Source organism: Grampus griseus (assembly GCF_964374135.1).
Source record: "Grampus griseus genome assembly, chromosome: 19".
Taxonomy (NCBI): Eukaryota; Metazoa; Chordata; class Mammalia; order Artiodactyla; family Delphinidae; genus Grampus; species Grampus griseus.
In genome coordinates this window covers 51,379,128-51,398,005 of record NC_139013.1, presented here as the reverse complement: position 1 = coordinate 51,398,005, position 18,878 = coordinate 51,379,128, and the positions used below count along the sequence as shown (strand labels likewise).

Genomic DNA, 18,878 nt, shown 5'->3' with positions numbered 1-18,878 from the left:
CAGTTGAGGAGGCACTTGTATGTTCTTACGTGGTAATCTTACCTCTAGTTTTATTTTGTCCTCCTATTCTTTTTCTGTCCTTCATTTGCCCAGATTTCCTCACCTTTTAATTTTTTGTTAAAAATTAATTATTAATTTATTTTTGGCTGTGTTTGGTCTTCGTTGTGTTGCGCAGGCTTCTCATTGTGGTGGCTTCTCTTGTTGTGGAGCACAGGGTCTAGGCACGTGGCTTCAGTAGTTGCAGCACGTGGACTCAGTCGCTGTGGCTCGCGGGCTCTAGAGCGCAGGCTCAGTAGTTGTGACGCACGGGCTTAGTTGCTCCGCGGCATGTGGGATCTTCCTGGCCAGGGCTCGAACCCGTGTCCCCTGAATTGGCAGTTGGATTCTTAACCACTGCGCCACCAGGGAAGCCCCTCACCTTTTAATTTTATCATAATTGTAACATATGTTGTTATAACCCCAAATCCTTTGTGGATCAAGATAGGGAGTAGATTTTAAAGTGTTATTGTAAAAGGACATGCAATTTAGTGATGATCACTGTAGGATTTTCACCACAAGTGACCGATACACCCATTTTTAAATATCTTTATTCACAAACCTGTATATTATCTGTCAGTTCGAATGCCATATGTATGATAAAATAGACGAGAAGTACCATATTTACAATGAAATCATTATTTTATATAGCTGAATCAACTGATAGGCTACCTCCTGCAATAATAACTTAATGGGCCCAATTCTACCTTTTGAATGGACCAATTTTATGGTTCTCCTGGAAAGTTTTGGGTTGGGTATAGTTTCTTGTTGCTTCTTTCTGTGATCCAAGGCTTAAGAGAAAATCCCTGGAAACCAGCAACTGGAACCAGACCTCTCCAGGATTGAGGAGAGACAGGAGTGAGAGAAATGACATCCTGTCACATCTTAAAGTCCCACAACTGCTATGCTTTGCAGGAGGAGGAAAGAATCAGTCCCAAGAACTATACTGAACATTTCTAAATCATCAACATCAAGGATTAATCTCTAAAACAAGTTTGCAGATAGAAGCTATCCAGCTAGTCATTATAAAATGCATATGCAATACAGTCAAGCTGTACTTACAAAACCACATACATCTTATTTATCTCTAATTTTAAAATAATTCATTCCCTTATTGGGTATGCAAGTGAGCAATGGAGAAAGTGGTGCATCTGCAATACCTGAAATTAAAAAAAAAAAAAAGAAGAAAAGAAAAGAAAATGAAAATAATCACAGGGACAACGATTTGAGTCAGTTTAAAAATGACCGAGATTAGAGGGTGGATCATGGACCCCCATTAAGTGAAGCAGAATATGCAAAACAGGGCATGATGGGATAGCAGACTAGAGCCATGAGAAAGCTCAGGGGCAATTAGTCAGCAAAGAGAGGGTCGAATGTAGTATGTTGTTAATTCTTCTGGCTGATGAAGTGTCCTGACTACTTACCGGCTGGTGCTAAGGATTTCAGTGCTTCCAGAAGATGGGGGCTAGAGAACTTAACTAGGCACCGGAGGGGTTCTTCTCTCTCAGCCAGGATGCCCCCATTTAGGTCACTTTTGAATTTCGTTTCAAGCTGTCAACAGATATATTTTTAAGTGACGATTAAATATATCAGTTGCAATGGCAAAATATAAAGAAATAGGATTATGTATTTCACTAATTCTTGTTATCAAGAAACACAGGGACTAATGGGGGTGGGAACCATTTAATTTGCTAATTGCAAACATTGAGGGCAACCAGTATATCCAACAATATCGCATGCAAAAAGCCAAGCGTGCACAGTGCCTGACACACAGGAGACCTTGCATGTCAGTTCTGCCCTCAGATGCCCTTTACCTGAGCATTAGGTTTGCATTCTTAATGGAAAATGAGCAGTTTTTTGTAATCTGTCATTTCGATGTAAAAATGTCTTGTGTTTTGAGTCACTACCGCAGTTTAACTTCTTATTATAGAAGATTTAGAAAACATACAAAAGTGAGGAGCACAGTGTAATGAGTCCCCATGTGCATATCACCCAGCTGAAACAATGACTTGTCTTGTTCCATCTATTACCCTACCTTCCGTTCCCTACTGCCCACCCCCACTGGATTATTTCCAAGCAAATCCAAGACACCATAGTATCCCACCTGCAAATATTTCAATGTATCTAAAAGAGTCCTAAAAAGGACTCTTTTTCAAAACTTCACCCCCATAACATTACCACACCTAAAAAAATTAATAACAGTTCCTTCATATCATCAAATATATAAGTACTGTTACTTCAGTAGGTACTGGGCTCTTAGATTCTAACTTCATTTTATTTTTTTTTTTAACTTAAAATGATCCTTAAAATTTAGAGACAGAATGCTGAAATATTTAGAGGGTGAGTAATGTCTGCAGTTAATTCAAATGGTTCAGAATAAAGAAAGAGAAAGAAAGCAGATGTGGCAAAATGTTAACCATTAGTAAATTTTGAAACAAAGGGGAAATGAATGCTCATTGTAATATTCTTGCATGTTTTCTGAAGGTTTGACATTTTTCAAAATAGAAAAGGTAGGGAAAAATTAGTAGCAGGTATGAAAAAATGCATGCCTTGACTTATAGAACAGACCCATTCTAAGATGTGTATAAAGAGAAGTTTTGTGGACTAAATCTTATGTATCCTAGATCAGTGGTTCTCTGTGCAGAATCGGCTAGAGGGCTTGTGAAGACAGCTGTCTGGGGCCCACCTCCAGAGTCCGCAATCCAGTAGGACTAGAATGGGGCCAAGAACCTGCCTTTCTTACCCGTATTCCCAGCTGAGGCTGATTCTGCTGGTCCAGGGACCACACTTTGAGAATGACTTTCTTAAGAGTGTGAGCTGTTTAAAAGAAATGGGTTGAAACCTGCCCTTCAGGGAGCATAACTTGAAAGGTGTCAGTCAACTTTTCCCACTAAAAACAAATCAAACCAAACAGGCACTGGGCCTGAGTGAGCAGATCAATGGTAGACTTAAAGTGTGGTCCGTAGCTGCAGAAGGTTCCTTCTAAGCAGAAAGAATTTTATTGGAAGGTCTGAGGGGAGGAGGGTGTTACGAGTATGAGCATGAGTATTAGATTAGCGTGATCATGATATAAGCCTTGAATTCTTCTAATGGTGGCCATGGGCTTGCCCCCCACCTGGCTTTCCTGGTGGGCAAGCTTCTGTAATGAGCCAGGTTTGCAGGCTGCTGGGTTTTCTCCACATGATGCCAACTGGGCTTTGTAATGACTTATTTATTCACTCTTTTATTTAATAAGTATTTATGAGCACTGACCATGTGCAAGCATTGTTCTAGGTGTGGGTGGGCTAGAAAGGTATAACCTACCTTTTTTTTTTTTCCTCAAAAATACAGATCACAGCTGGTTATACATAACTGAATTAATATGAAAGGTGAAATGAAAAGACAAATTCAAAATTTCCAAAGGTCTCCTTTGCAACAGAGGAACTTACTAAATATGATAAAGAAGTCTATTTTAACTCATAAACTTTTTATACAACATTAAAGTGACAAATGAATAAGAGACAGTCGCTTAGATCTGTTTTCCACTTAGTTTTAGTTCTTTTTAAAAAATCTTGATAAGTTGTAGTTAGTTTATAGCAGTGTCCTACCTTATATTGTGCAAATTCTAGCCTTGGTTGTGGATAGTCTCCAAAAATTTCTTGAGTCACTCTCTGGACCCTCTCTTTTTCTGTTTTGTTTTCATGAATGATCCTTGAATCCACTACAGATGGAAGATTTCAAGAGAAACAGCTGTTATATATTTAATATTATTATAATAATATATATTTCATCCATAAAGTATCATCCTTTCATTCCTAACCTTTCAACTTGCTTGCATAACTTAAAAATAATGTTTACTGTTTCTTCTCGATTGTAATAATTTCCTATTGTTGAAAGGCTGGAAAGTATAGGCTGGTAAGAGAAAATAAAAATCACCCATAATTCCACCACACAGAGATAAGTACTGTTAACATTTTAATCTATTTGTCTAACCCTTTTTTCAGTGAATAAAAAGATACGTATTTTTTAAACTGGGATTATAAAATACACACAATTTTGTATCCTGCTTTCTTTACTTAACATGACATCAATAGCAGTTCCTATGCCATTGGAAAGTCATAAATATGTTTAGTTCATAATGGCTGTACCATTTCATTTTATTGCCAAGTCACTGCCAAGAGAGAGGAACATTTTCATTTTTATAAATCTATATTGTACCCCATCACTTTTCTGAACTTTCTGATCTACATTAGTAGTTTCATACTATATTCTCCTGGGTTTTCTAGGAAAGGACTCATGTCACCTGTGAGTAGCAACAGGGTAACAATTCTGATTACAGGCACACCTCAGAGATAAGCAGGTGCAGTTCTATACCACTGCAATAAAGTGAGTCACATGAAGTTTTTGGTTTCCCAGTGCATATAAAAGTTATGTTTATATTGTACTGAGGTCTATTAAGTGTGCAACACTATTATGTCTAAAAGGACAATGTACATACCTTATTTAAAAAGTACTTTATTGCTAAAAAATGCTAACCATCATCTGAGCCCTCAGGGAGTTGTAATCTTTTTGCAGTAGTAACATCAAAGATCACTGATCACAGATCACCATAACAAATATAATAATAATGAAAAAGTTTGAAATATTGTGAGAATTATGGAAATGTGACACAGAGACGTGAAATGAGCAAATGCTGTTGGAAAAATGGCGCTGAGAGATTTGCTCAACGCAGGGTTGCCACAGACCTTCAATTTGTAAATAACGTAATACCTGTGAGATGCAATAAAGTACTCAGGAAGCATTAAGAGCCTGGGCTCCAGACTCAGATTCGGATTTCACTCCTGGCTTTGCCGATTCCTAGCTATGTGATTTTGCCTCACAAGTTACTAAACCTCTCTGAAACCCAGTTTCCTGATGAAAAGAGCTTGTTCATGGGACTGCTGTGAAGAAATAGGAAATGCCTCATATAAACACCTTAGTATGGTGCCTGGCACAGAAGAAATGCTCAACAACTGTTAGTTAATTTTTGTTTTTGTTCTGATTATTATTAGATGCCAGTCTAGTAAATTCTAAAAGAGATTATGGTAGCTTATCTTCCCCACTTCAACAGAAATGTAATTTTCAATTTTCTGAAAACAGTAAATACTTTTGAATCACATCCTGGTACATAAATGTTTTCCTGGGTGACAGAAATCTGAAAAGGAATGTCCTTCCAAATTTCAGTTTTTATCTTAAAACACACATACTATTTATATCTAGCCCAAGGCTTCTTTCTTGTAGAGGTGTAGTAGAGTTGTGAGTTTCAAAGATCTAGGAAAAAGAAAAAAGAAAAAAGTGAATGTTTTCCTAATTTTATCACCTTGAAGTATAGATATTAATTGCTTTTAATGCACAAAAATATGGCAAATCTTATCTTTAGTTTTTCCCAACACAAAGATTTGAGGCCATTTGCAGACTGAGTTGAGCATTTCTCCTAGAGCGATGTTGGCAGAGAATGCCAGCAACATGGCTGCTTTATTTGAGGAGCTCTGTACCTTGTTAATGTAAAAAATGGATCTGGAAGAAGTATAGCTGGTGAATGCAAAAGCTAGAGGAATCAGAGGCAGCATTTACAATGTGATGTTTCAGCTTTATATATATGTCTTTATAACTGTAAAAAATTTGCTGAGATTCCTTATCGAAAAATAACTTTCCTATTGTAAGTCTGAACCTCTCAGACCCCTTCGCTTACTTTCCCCACTGAAGCCATTGTTTTTATAATTAAGTGTTTGACAATATGAATTTTCCTAGAAATGCAACTGTCATAGGAGAACCATTGATAGCAATTTGGTAGGAGGGTGGTAGGTAAGAGGGAGGGGCTGCTGTGGGAGAAAATCATTATCTAACTTCTTAATGTTAGATTTTTTCCTTAAAGAGTAGCTTGCAGAGAGCCATCACTTCTTTCTACTTAGAACAGATGAAAATACATAAGTATAACATACCTAAGGGCTCAAAGATATACACAGAGCCTTAACAATCCTATAGGAATGTGAACATCTGAGCACACAGATGCCATGCAGAGGAAAAAACAAACAAACAAACAAAAACCCCCTGAGCCAGATCCGTTCTTATCATTAAAGGGGAACAATGTGTTCAAATAATTTTGACAAATAAATTGTGGGACTTAATAAACCAATGCCTTCTCCTTTACTTCCAACTCCTGTATCACCTGCTTGACTGATGGGACAAAAAATTCTGCTTCTCTCTTGCAGAACAGAATAATATAATCAGCTTCAAAAGACAGTGTCGAGTTACTCTGAAGAGAAAATAAATTCTGATTGGAATAGATGATTTGGAAACGGGGACCTATAACATAGACCCTAATGACTAATGGGCAGTATAAAATACAACGCAACTATAAAAAGATGAGAGAGAGAAATTATATTGTTTCCTTTCATGTTAACTGAAAACTTTCTGCATTCCAGGGATATCTGACGTGATCTCCTATCGCTGGAGGTAGACTTTCCCACCTGCTCAGCTTCTAAATTATGTGTGAAAGAGAAAATGGAGACTTAACTTTAAATAGAGTCACTGATGGGCTCACCTGATTATACTGTTTAAAAACAATAGCCTTAAGAGAGTCCAGATACCGGCTTCTGAGGTCCATTTTCACAATCTGATGGTGTTTGCTAGCAATTGTCAGTGCCTTGAAGTGAAAATTAGCAAGACTATTAGCATTACTGTGTCTATCTCTGTATTTACAATACTTGTTCAGGAAAAAATCCAGAACAATTAAATCTCATGGCCTGTTACTCAGCTTGAAAAACAAAAACAGGGGCTAATGGCATTAAGATTCTCACAAATGTAAGGTCTTTTGTAATACCATTTTTAGAAAAGTGATCCTGTTTATTTTTTTTATTAAAAAATTTTTTTTTTAAAATTCTTGGCCGCACCAAGCAGCATGTGGGATCTTAGTTCCCCAGCCAGGGATCGAATCCGTGCCCCCTGCAGTGGAAGCACGACTCTTAACCACTGGACTGCCAGGGAAGTCCCAAAGTGATCCTGTTTAAAGTTAGGAATTATAATAAATGAAATTCAGAGTTAAGAATAAACAGTGAATACTCAAATGTTACCATTTTTGATTACTAGTCATTAATACTACGATACTGCCATACAAAAATGCAAATATGTATGTACGCTCTAGGACAAATTTTGAAGAAAAAAGTGCAAATTAAATGCAACTTATAAAAGCTTCCCATCGTCTGGGGAAACAAGTTGGAAGACTGAAACAGAATTAATAGAATAAGGTATTTACCTGGAACTAGAGCGTAGAAATAAGTTTGCCTTAAGATACACATTAGAAAAGAACATTAGCTTTTGGGGTGATGTTTAAACTAGGTGGGACAGGGTGGACTCACCTGGCTGTCAGTGGATGGAAAACCACCATTTATTATGGAGGAAGAGACTCCAAATGTAAAGGAGAGTTAAGTGTTAGAAAGAAATAGAAGTGAGCAGCAGTAGCAATCTTTTTGCCATTTCAGTAAACACCTAAGGAATTTAAATGACAAGTCCGCCTGCCTGGAGGACTTGGTGTTCTACTTGGCACTAGAGATGATGCAGCCAGGATGGCAGAGCTGCTTATCTACAATCAGCTCTGGAACCAACTGAAGCACCATTGTAGTTGTGAATGTTAAGACGGTGGAAGCAGCAGCAGTTGCCAGGCTAATTTAGGGATGGCTTATTTGGGGGAAGATGCTAGGAAGCCTATGACACCAAAGGCAGAACCATAAACAGAAGCAGGCTCTGACCAGAGGACCATCTGCTGTTAAAGCACGCTTCTTGTGTACGCAATGTGGGGAAAATGGTTACAAATGAAAATAATGTTCATTAATAGGTAAATGATGAGGTCATGAAAAAGTAGTGAGGTACATTCATATGTAACCTCATTGAAATGTTCTGTTAAGTTAGAAAAAGCAAATTACAGACCCTATATACCAGTGTGGTTTTTGTAATAAAACATCTTCTGAAAGGAAATAGCAGAACTGTTAAAAGCAGATATTTTGGGTGAATGGGATTGCGCAGAAGGGTATGGAGTCTTAAAAGATTGTTCAGAGGGCTTCCCTGGTGGCGCAGTGGTTGAGGGTCTGCCTGCCGATGCAGGGGACATGGGTTTGTGCCCCAGTCCGGGAGGGTCCCACATGCCGCGGAGTGGCTGGGCCCATGAGCCATGGCCGCTGAGCCATGGCCGCTGAGCCTGCGCTTCTGGAGCCTGTGCTCCGTGACGGGAGAGGCCCCAATAGTGAGAGGCCCGTGTACCGCAAAAAAAAAAAAGACTGTTCAGAGACTTCTATGTTGGTTGGATTTTTACCTTGATTGTGTACTACTTCTCAATTACAAGACAGTAATGAAGAGTTCTAAACCAATGCTTATGCTGTCCTCCCACTTGTAGAATAATAACGTTTTCTGCTTCTTATTTTAGGAGATAAAGAATTACAGGTGGTATTTTCTGTTTTGGCTGCACCGTGCAGCATACTGGATCTTAGTTCCCTGACCACGGACTGAACCTGTGCCCCATGCAGTGGAAGCGCGGAGACTTAACCACTGGACCGCCAGGGAAGTCCCCCTACAGGTCGCATTTTATATCTAATGATATTGAGCAGTTTAAACCTACACGGACCTGAGATAAGGATAATACAGCATTATAACTTATAGTAATTGGTTCCATACCTGACCCAGAAGGGGTAGATTGCTTTTCAGTTGGGAGGAAGAAGTGAAGGCATATGGTGTTTGGGAATAATACACCACGTAAGCAGGTTTGTACTGGTTTGGCTTTCTATACTGTGTTCCCCAGGCAATTCGAATCCATACTGCATTCTCCTCAGCATCTCTGAAGCTGACTGTCACCTTATTTAAAAAAAAAAAAAGATGTAAGTTTCCTAATTAAAATCTCATGGGGCACCAACAACAGGTGCTTTTTAGGGGTGAAGGATGTTATTATAATCTTGCACACCGGCTGAGGTCTGGCAGTCTTTTCTCCTACGTTTTTTTTTTTTTTCGGCCGTGCCGTGAGGCATGCAGGATCTTAGTTCCCCAGACAGGGATTGAAGCCATGCCCCCTGCAGTGGAAGCATGGAGTTTTAACCACTGGACCACCAGGGAAGTCCCTCTCCTACTCTTCATTACAGTGTTTTGGGAAATCTTTGGGAAAATATTTTGTGGTCGTTTTGTAAAGATACATTCGTGCCTTGCAAAGTCTTTTGGAAGGAAAAAAATTTTAAATCCTACAAGCAGGATATGACATCAGAAATTTTCAGTAATTTCTTGGGCTTTGTCCTGAAAAACTATAAGAGTTTATGAAGCAAAGCAGCCTCACAAATGAGATATCTTATAAGGAAGCATTTTTAGCATTGAACACAGACCTAGCATGCACTGTAAAGTTTAATAGTAAGACTTCTATGTAGCAATGGGCTTAAAAAAATACTAATCCTAATGCTTTTACGCATTTAGCTCAGGTGCTAAAAATTACCCCAAAGCAAAGTTACATAGCGAGAATATAAGAAATTCTACGTGGTTTCCATTTCATGGATAAAATATAGACCTTTCTAAACTTTTAAATATGATTGCCAGTTTCTATGGAATTAATAGCTCACTCCTAGATTATTAGCCCCCCTTGCAGCTCAGACCCTGGAGATACTTGAGACAGGCACACTTGGCTTGCCCACATCCCTGTTTTTTTTTTTTTTTTTCCTAGCTGTGCTGCGCAGCTTGCGGGATCTTAGTTCCCTGACCAGGGATTGAACCCGGGCCCTCGGCAGTGAGAGCGTGGAATTCTAACCACTGGACCGCCAGGGAATCCCCTGCCCACATCTCTTTATTTCCTCCCTCTTGTATCTTATTCCTGGTGATCACATGGCTGCTGACATTAGCAAAGAAGGCAGTTACAGTTGGCCCTAAGGATTCTGGATGATTGGTTCCAGGACCCCTCTCAGGATACCAAAATCCGAGGATGCTCAAGTCTCATATAAAATGGTGTAGTAATTGCAAATAACCTGTGAGATTCTCCCACATACTTTAAATCATTTCCATGTTACTTATAATACCTAATAGAAAGTAAATGCTATGTAAATAATCATAAGTACAACATGAATGCTATGTAAACAGTTGCTGACCCAAAGCAAATTCAAGTTTTGCTTTTTGGAACTTTCTAGAATTTTTTTTCCCGAATATTTTCAATTTGTGGTTGGTTGAATCCATGGATGTTGAACCCATGTATAGGGAGGGCCGACTGTATTTTGACTCTGCCCACTCTTTATCTGGTTGCTTCCCCAAATTTCCTCAGTGTATCAGACAAGGAACCCACGACGAGGGGCATGGAGGGTACAGAGCAGTCTGACCTTCCCCTAGATGAACAGCACAGCTCTCGGCCCCAGCAGGCATGCAGTGGACCTCTGCCAGCTTGAATGGAAGAGGACAGGATCTTATTCTGAATAGCCTCTTTGCATCACATTACAAAAGAAAATAAGTGTGTAAAGTCAACATTGAGTGTAGTGTACGGAGGGCACATTTTCGCTAGGAGAAAATTGGTAGCATTCAACGGAGTCAGGTAGTCTCTAGTCTAGAATGAAGTTAACTTAAGTGAGGGCTCATGAAGGGACTTAAAGAGGTCTGTGACCTCCTGAATTGGATGCACCGTTGGATGGACATGTCTAAAGGTATGCTTTTCTAGAGAGGTGCTGTGCCACTTATCAAAATGTTCATAAGGGTCTATAGTCCAAAAAAAGGTTAAAAATCAATAGGCTAAGAGGAAAGGGCGTCCACAGAGTCAGTGTAATCCTGGCCCGGCTGGCCGATGCTCCATCTCACATTCTTAAAGTAAAGAAGATACTCAGATACCCGTAGAGGCAGGGCCCAAATATAGATATTTATTATTTTCCCAAGAAACTACCTCAATGGATATCCTCCTGCAATACCTGGGATAAAGCGTTTCACAGAGGAGAGCTCAGATTAATATTGCTCAAGCTTAAACGAGTGCAGCCAAGGGACTTCCCTGGCGGTCCAGTGGTTAAAACTCCGTGCTTCCAATGCGGGGGGTGCAGGTTTGATCCCTGGTCAGGGAACTAAGATCCCACATGCCATGTGGAACAGGCAAAAAATTAAAAAAAAAAAAAATTTAAGATGACATAAACGAGTGTGGCCAAGGGTCCTAAGTGGTTTGGCGAAACTGGGACTGTTCTCTTGGCCAGGGTATCCTCCACTAGCCATCAACTGTCAGTAACTGGCCAAGGCCCACAAGCTACTGAACATACGTATGTTTGGCGTGAGAATCAAAGGAAGCTTACAATACAAAGAATCACCACATATTTAACACATTAACATACTTAACACAGACCATCATTATTATACTACATGATACAGGCACAGAAAGGGACAAAAAAGGTGCTCCCTTACGATTGAAGCAGTTTTTAGTTTGTCTCTTCTTTGTAAGTTTTTCCAAGAACTTTGTATTTTGCAGAGTTTTACCTGGTATGATGTGCAGTCAATCTCTCTCTCTCTCTCACACACACACACACACACACACACTCACACACTCACTCACTCACTCACTCTCCACCCATCACTCCCCAGTTAGGCTCCCTGTGTCCTTTCATATCAGCTTCTCTCCCCCATTGGTTCAGGGCAGGAGTTCTTTACCTGAAGTCCATGGTTAGAATTCAGGGCATCTGTGGACTTGGTGGGGGAAAAATTTCATCTTTATTTGTACTAATTTCTAACTGAAATTTAGCATCTCCTTCAACTGGAAAGTAGGCATCAAAACAGTGGAATTTTAAGACCCGTTACTTTGTTGTCCATAGAAATCCCAAATACTCTTATCATATTATAATTGTTGCACATGCCTCAAAGATATCACTTATACCTATTAGTACTTTGAAACTAGTTGCTTTTAGACCCATCATGAGATTATTTATTGTGTTAATAAAGAAGCACATGCATTACTTATCACAATTTGCCATTTTAATACCTTAACTGTATTTTTAATACCTTTTGTTTCCCCTGTGAGTCTATGGATTTTATTTTATAGCATTTAAATACACTCTTCTGAGAAGTGGTCCATAAGCTTCACTAATAGCCAAAGGGTCCTTGGCACAGAAAGGTTAAGGTGCCTGTCCTAGAGCAGCAGGTGAGTCACTCTTCACTCCTGGGCACCAGGAGGTGCTATTTGTCATGACATCACCAGCATCAGCCTTTGGGAAAGTGGAGTTATCCAGCCACTAGTTAAGTTATGTGGAGGAAGGTGAAGATAAGCCGGGAGTCCTCAGTCAGTTGAGGAAAGGGCTGAGGACACGTGGGCCAGCTTGGAGTAGAGGGACGGGGAGACAGAGAAGACACACGGCCTTTACCTGGTCATCCTCATCTAAAACCTGCAGTATACAAAGCACGTCACTCTCTAGCTGGCCTTTCAAGCAGGACAGATATGATCAGTAAAAAAGCTCCTTTGTCCCCCCAGCCTCCCCCGCTAGTGTGCCTGAAATTCATTCAGGAGGCAAAAGCTTTTGGTAGTGATAAGAAAAGAGAAATCTAACAACTGAAATACATGGGCATCATAGTGGGAGTAAATGTGAGTGTTTCAGACTCTTTTCTCCATGCCTGGTGAGGGCAGTGGCCTGGGGTTAAAAGAACAGAAGTGCCTGATGCCTAAAACAGGGACAGGAAAGACCATCAAGTGAGAAGGTATTGGGAGAGAAGATGGGATAAACTCTGAACTGGACCAGAGAGAGAGAGAGAGAGAGAGAGAGAGAGAGAGAGAGAGAAGGAGAGAGAGACGAGTGTTTCTCAAGATGAGTTAGCCAGTCATGTTCAGCTTCATAAGAAGGCTGCTTCCAGAAGGGTCCAAACCACATATCCACAACACTTGTGGAGGGCTGGCCAGGGGTCATGTGGTAATGAGGCTCTTTGTTTTAAAAAAAAAAGCAGGTGCATGTGCCACAGCCACAGTCCAGACAGGACTCTCCTGTAATGTCTGCAAAGTTCATAATTTCATGGTAAGAAGAGTTTTCAAATAATATAATCCAAAATAAGAACTTAGGAGCAAGGTAAAAAAAAGTGCTTGCTTATTCACAAAATTAAAAAAAAAGGAGACATACCTTCTCTTGGTTCACAATTTTCTTTGAATTAATTTATAAATTAAATGCAGGGAATTCCCTGGTGGTCCAGTGGTTAGGACTCTGCGCTCTCACTGCTGAGGTCCTGGGTTCAGTCGCTGGTCAGGCAGCTAAGATTCTATAAGCCGTGTGGCGCAGTCAAAAAATAAATAAATGCACCCCTACTCAAACGGCTGAAGATTTTGTTTTGTTCTGTAAACCTGAGAAAATGTTTCTAAGATTCATCTGGAGAAACAGTTAGGACATTTTTGACAAAGAAGAGTAATTGGGGGTAGGGGCCGGGTTGACTTGTCTTAAGGGTTATTGAAATGTTTTAAAAAATACAGCGATTAAAGGAATGGGGAGTTTGCTCCAGGCAAGTGGCCCTCCTGATACCAAATCCAGAAGCAGGCAGAGCAGCCTCCATGGTAACTGGCAGGACCGCTCTGAGTGGTCTCCCTGCAGGGGCAGAGCCGGCCCTGGAGGAACAGACCAGAGTAGGTGCTGCCTGTAGGCAGCTGCTCTCACTCAGGCTAAGGCCCTGCTCCTGCTGGAGGAAAGTGAAGGGGGCGGTGAGGAGGGGCCAGTGGGATTGCTTCCACGTGTGGGACACATCTGGAGCAAGAAGAAATATTTCCCTCCAAGAGTCTTGTGGCTGAAAGCACAGAGCTTGAGGATGAGCCTGGGGAAAGGATGTACTTTTACTGAGACCTGAGCACATTTGTAAGCAGTATAGTAGGAATCAGAAGAGGCAAGAGATTAAGGATGCAAGAGAACAGAGGAAAATAAAGCAGGTATGTTGGATGAGGACATAGGAGATGGATTCACAGCACACACAGAGGGTCATTATAAGAAAGGAGATGAGGGAATATGTTCGGTGACAGGTGGGTAAGTAGAAAGCAGGAACAGTTAGAGACAGGATGAGGTAAGGGGATGGAGAGACAGGTCAAGGAGTTTATCAGAGAAGAGGGAACACCGCTATGCCAGAGAGGACAGGCAGTGCACAGTGAATGGGACAGTTTTGGCATGTCTTTATATGCAAGGAGGACTAAGGCAGAGTAAGGTGGAAAGGGAATGAAGGAGGGGAGGCTGTTAAAAAGTGATCACCTCAGGACCTACTGCATATCACAGGGAACTTGGCTCAACATTCTGTAATAACCTAAATGGGAAAAGAATTTGAAAAAGAATGGATACTTGTATGGGTATAACTGAATCACTTTCCTGTATGCCTGTAACACATCACTGTTAATCAACTGTACTCCAATATAAAATAAAAATTAAAAAAAAAAAGCAATCACCTCAACCTAGGATAAGATGTTGAGGTGGTACCTGTGGAAACAGACTGGCAGCTGAGGACTCTTCTGTGCTCTCGAGCTACCCTAACATTGTGACCACGAGCCACCTAGGGCCATTTAACTAAAATTCATCACAGTTAAACACGACGAACATTTTAGTTTCTCAGTCACACCAGCCACACTTGGCTACTAGCTGGGTCCTGGACGGTGCTGATCTACAACGGTTCCATCGTTGTACAGTCCTACCGGGCAGTGCTGCTCTTGAGAAAGAAGCAGTGCCCCTGAATTGAGAGGTAAGGGGAGAGGAAAGTTTTTACACCGAGTAGAGTTTGTCTTTGATACGGAATAGAACAGTATGGAATATTACTAACTGAAATTCTTACAAATTGAAAAAAAGAATGTAGTAGCGAATTTTAAGTGCACAGATGCCATGAAATTGAATTTTATGGAAATTCAGATAAATTTTAATCTTACATTTTTTAATGCTCTCTTAAGAATTTTCTTGAATGAACTTTTGAATTGTTCCATATCAAAAAGGTCAGTGTCTTCACCTGTCAAAATGAAAAGAAAAATCAAGAAGAATCAAAGGAGCTACAGTGTCTTCAATACATTTACAAAGATCCTGAAGATAAGCATTTGGTGTAACCTCAAAGAGCAGTAATGATCAAATCACACAAACGCTGCTGGTACCCCTGACAGAGCGTCACCAGATATATTTCTCATTTTTTTATACATGAGTAATAATCACCACATTTGGAAAGAAAAGAGACTTACGAGGAACAAACTGCTACTTATTTTGAAATTGCCAAAACATCAAATACAAGTGTTCAGTTAAAAATGGAAAACATTACCTGGTCCTTTACTCATCTGAAAAACATCCCAAACTTTCTGATGCCGATGAAATTGAGTATCTGAGACAGGGAGGAAGAGCTTATTACTATCATATCAGGAGAACTTTCGAGTAACTATCATATCAGAGAACTTTCAACTTATAAATACATATTTTTAATAATGTGAAAGTGGAGAAAATTAACAGTAATTTACAAATTAAGTTATACAGATCTTTATTCAAAATATAAATTTTAAATGGATCAAATTTACTCCAGACAAATAAAACAAGTCATAAAGAATTACTCAACATAGTAGAGATTTAGCATTTATTCTTAGACCATTTATTCTGTCCACACAGGTCTACTCCATAGACCGCTGCATCTGCGCAGCAAGCCAGGGATGATGTGCTCCTGGAACTGGTGTTTCTATCGGCTTTCCTTAGTCTGGAGCACTCTTCTCCTAGCTCGCTGCACATCTCATTCTGGTCTCTACTAAAATGCCACAGTGCAGAATGGCCTATCCTGAACACCCTACCCAAATCGACCCCCCATCCCGCCCTGCTTTAGTTTCCTTCATAGTACTTACCACTACCTGACATTACAGCATACATTTAGATGTTCATTTTTACACTGCTTGTACCTGTGGGATGTTGGACTGAGTCTTGTTCACTGCTGTAGTCCCAGCATCTAGCCACTGGCTGGCATTAAACATATATATTTGATGAATGAATGAATGAATGAATGTATGATATAGAAGACACCCTCCAGGAGTTACAAACTTAAGAGTACCTTGGAGTAAAAATGGGCCTAGGAAGTTACTGAGTTCAGTCCCAACACATTGTCATCCTGGCTTTACTCTATCCCTGCGCTGACCTCGGTCTGCATCCCTGTGTCTTTGGACCTAGGCCCAAGGTGCTCTGCACCCCATAAGAGGAGCTGTTGGCCCCAATACTCAAGGGCACCAACCTGCTGGGCCTTTGTCTTATTACTTTTCTTGTCCTGTGTCTTTTTTTTTTTTTCTTTTTTTGATGCCTTGGCATCCTTGTCTCCCCATCCCACCCCATTTATGGCGATGGCCTGACAATTCTTGATTATCCAGTTCTGTCCAAAACAGGTGTAATCAGGTATAATGTGATGCCTGCCCTGAAAGATAGCATCCAAAGGGTTTTGTTTCTTTCCGGTATTTTCTTCCTTGGTTCTCTGTTTCAGAGTTCAGATGGCCTGCTAAATGATCTTTGAATAAGGTTGTTGTCGTAATAATGGAGATTAAAAACTTTTTGTCGTTAATGATTCTTTTAAACACCGTGTAGAAGTTCATGATAAATGGCAAGGACTTAAATACAAATGCAGATATTTCCTCAAATAGAACACATGCTAGACTAATCCATGATATTTGTGACAAGCTTGGTCCACCTCTAGTGTCTCCTATCTTAGCCGGGGGCCCAATTTCCTTCTAGTTGCACATGCAGACACCAGAGCCATGTGTGCCTCTCCCACTTAGTGCCCCCATGACCACTCTATGTGCAAGTACGGTCACTGTTAATCCTTACGTTCCTTACAGGCTGCACTGTAATTAGAACACATTCGCAGACATCTACTTTCAAATTCTGTTAATAATAATACAAAGCCTAACAAACACTAACTATGTGCTTATTGTATGCCAGTTACTGTGCTAAGGGCTTTTCAAGTCTTATCTTATTTAACCCTCATAACAATCCTGTGAAGTAGAAGTTGTTATTATGTCCATTTTACTTAGGAAAAGTCTGAGGCTTAAATAAAGGTCGTGTGACTTGGCAAAGGACACAAGACTGGTAAGTGACAGAGCTGAAATATGAAACCAGGTCAACTTGACTAGAATCTGAGCCGTTACATACAAAACTGCCTCTCTGATGAAACTGGACTGGTTAAGCGTAAATACAAATCACCAAAACTTACAAATGATGTCTAAAAGGGCTGCATCATTGAGACTTGCACGATTTTCCTGAAAGAGAATATACCATTTTTAGTAATCGTGGTGATAGGTGTGGTTCTACCCCATCTACAGCACATTTTAGGATTGCTTAGAGCAGATGAGGGCTCTCTCAGTACTCTACTGACAACCTGTCTCCCATCTCTGCTCTTCTGTTAAGTAACACATACACCTTCTGATTCGTGTCTCATTACAGGTTCTCACAACTGTTCTCCCCCGATCTAATCCTCATTTATCACTTTTAACTTTTTTTTTTTTAATCTATGGTATCCGTCTAGATTTCCTCTATCCCAGGTTTTCTCAACCAGGCACTAGTGACATTTTGAGTCAGATAAAGCTGTGTTGTAGAAGCTGTCCTAGGATGTAAAGGAGCATTCCTGGCCTCTACCCACTGGAAGCCAGCAGCACCCCAATCCCACAGTTTTGACACCCACAAACGTCTCCAGACATTGTGTCCTCTGGGAGACAAAATCATCCCAGCTGAGAACCACTGCTCTATACACACATATTTATATGTTTACATATTATATAGTTTCTTTCAGTGTTATACAGAAAGATCTAATTTATTCTTTTTAATGGTTAAGGAATATTTTATGTGGACATATCATTATTTATCTAATCTCCTAAGTATAGTTGTTTCCAATTTTTTGTGTGTAAACAATGCTAGTTAACATCTTTATATATAGATATTTACATATCTATAACTAGGTATATAAATGTTTATCAATTATGATATTACATATACCTCCTTTTTTTAATTATGTTTTCCATATATGTAAATTTCGAAGTGGAATTGCTGGGTCATAAAGTATATTTATTTAAAAATGAATGAGGAGGAGCTTTCCTGGTGGCGCAGTGGTTAAGAATCCACCTGCCAATGCAGGCGACACGGGTTCGAGCCCTGGTCCGGGAGGATCCCACATGCCATGGAGCAACTAAGCCCGTCCGCCACAACCACTGAACCCGTGTTCTAGAGCCCGTGCTCCACAACAAGAGAAGCCACCGCACTGAGAAGCTGTGCACCGCAATGAAGAGTAGCCCTCGCTTGCCGCAACTAGAGAAAGCCCGCGCGCAGCAACGAAGACCCAACGCAGCCAAAAGTAAATTAAAAAAAAAATTAGTTTCTTTTCCGCTATCGTGGTACGTAGCCCTCCTAACTTCACAGCCTAGCAGCTACCTTACATCTCTTTCGGACTAAGGAAAGGAAAGAAAAAAACCAAAGGGTAGCATCATGTTCAAGGTTAATCATTTTGAACACTGTTACCTCACAAAGCTGAACCAAGTCCTGAACAAGAGATTCCTTTCTCTGCCGGAAGTTTACAGTCTGCAGTTGATTTTCAGACAAAAAATTCCAGGTTTTTAGTATTGTCATCATTTCAGTCAATGGGATTTTCAAGATGGTCCTCCTGAAAAACTCGGAAACAGTTTCATCCATCTGTTTGGCACTTTCGTAAAGACAAAACCAAAAACAGCACGATAAAGTATTAACCAAACACAAAAGTGTAACTTAGTGAATTTTCAGCATGATATTTTAGCCAGAATTTTGATTTCTAGGTCAAGCACCCAAATGTTTACCATTTTTCAGGCGCTCTGCGAACAGTGTTCCAACAGGAGGATTAAACTATTTTCTCCTTAAGCGTACATTTAAATA

At 40.1% G+C, this 18,878-nt stretch overlaps 2 protein-coding genes across 4 annotated transcripts in view; one reads left to right on the top strand and one right to left on the bottom strand.

Annotated features, from left to right (window-relative positions):
• Nucleotides 1-18,878, top strand: part of CMC2 (C-X9-C motif containing 2) — a 38,104-nt gene that overhangs the window by 2,073 nt on the left and 17,153 nt on the right. The gene's annotated exons all lie outside the window — the stretch shown is intronic.
• Nucleotides 721-18,672, bottom strand: CENPN (centromere protein N; the record flags this gene model as incomplete). Of its 3 annotated transcripts, XM_082676187.1 has the most annotated exons (10): nt 721-1,196; nt 1,461-1,587; nt 3,624-3,736; nt 5,262-5,325; nt 6,599-6,700; nt 8,722-8,898; nt 14,903-14,979; nt 15,280-15,339; nt 17,194-17,239; nt 18,492-18,672. In XM_082676187.1, 10 exons carry the CDS (start codon nt 18,660-18,662, stop codon nt 1,114-1,116), a joined length of 1,020 nt encoding a protein of 339 aa, XP_082532313.1. In that variant the 3' UTR covers nt 721-1,113. The 3 variants fall into 3 exon arrangements, with proteins under 3 accessions (XP_082532313.1, XP_082532315.1, XP_082532314.1); XM_082676189.1 differs by lacking the exon at nt 6,599-6,700 and having other exon boundaries at nt 18,492-18,662; XM_082676188.1 differs by lacking the exon at nt 15,280-15,339 and having other exon boundaries at nt 18,492-18,662.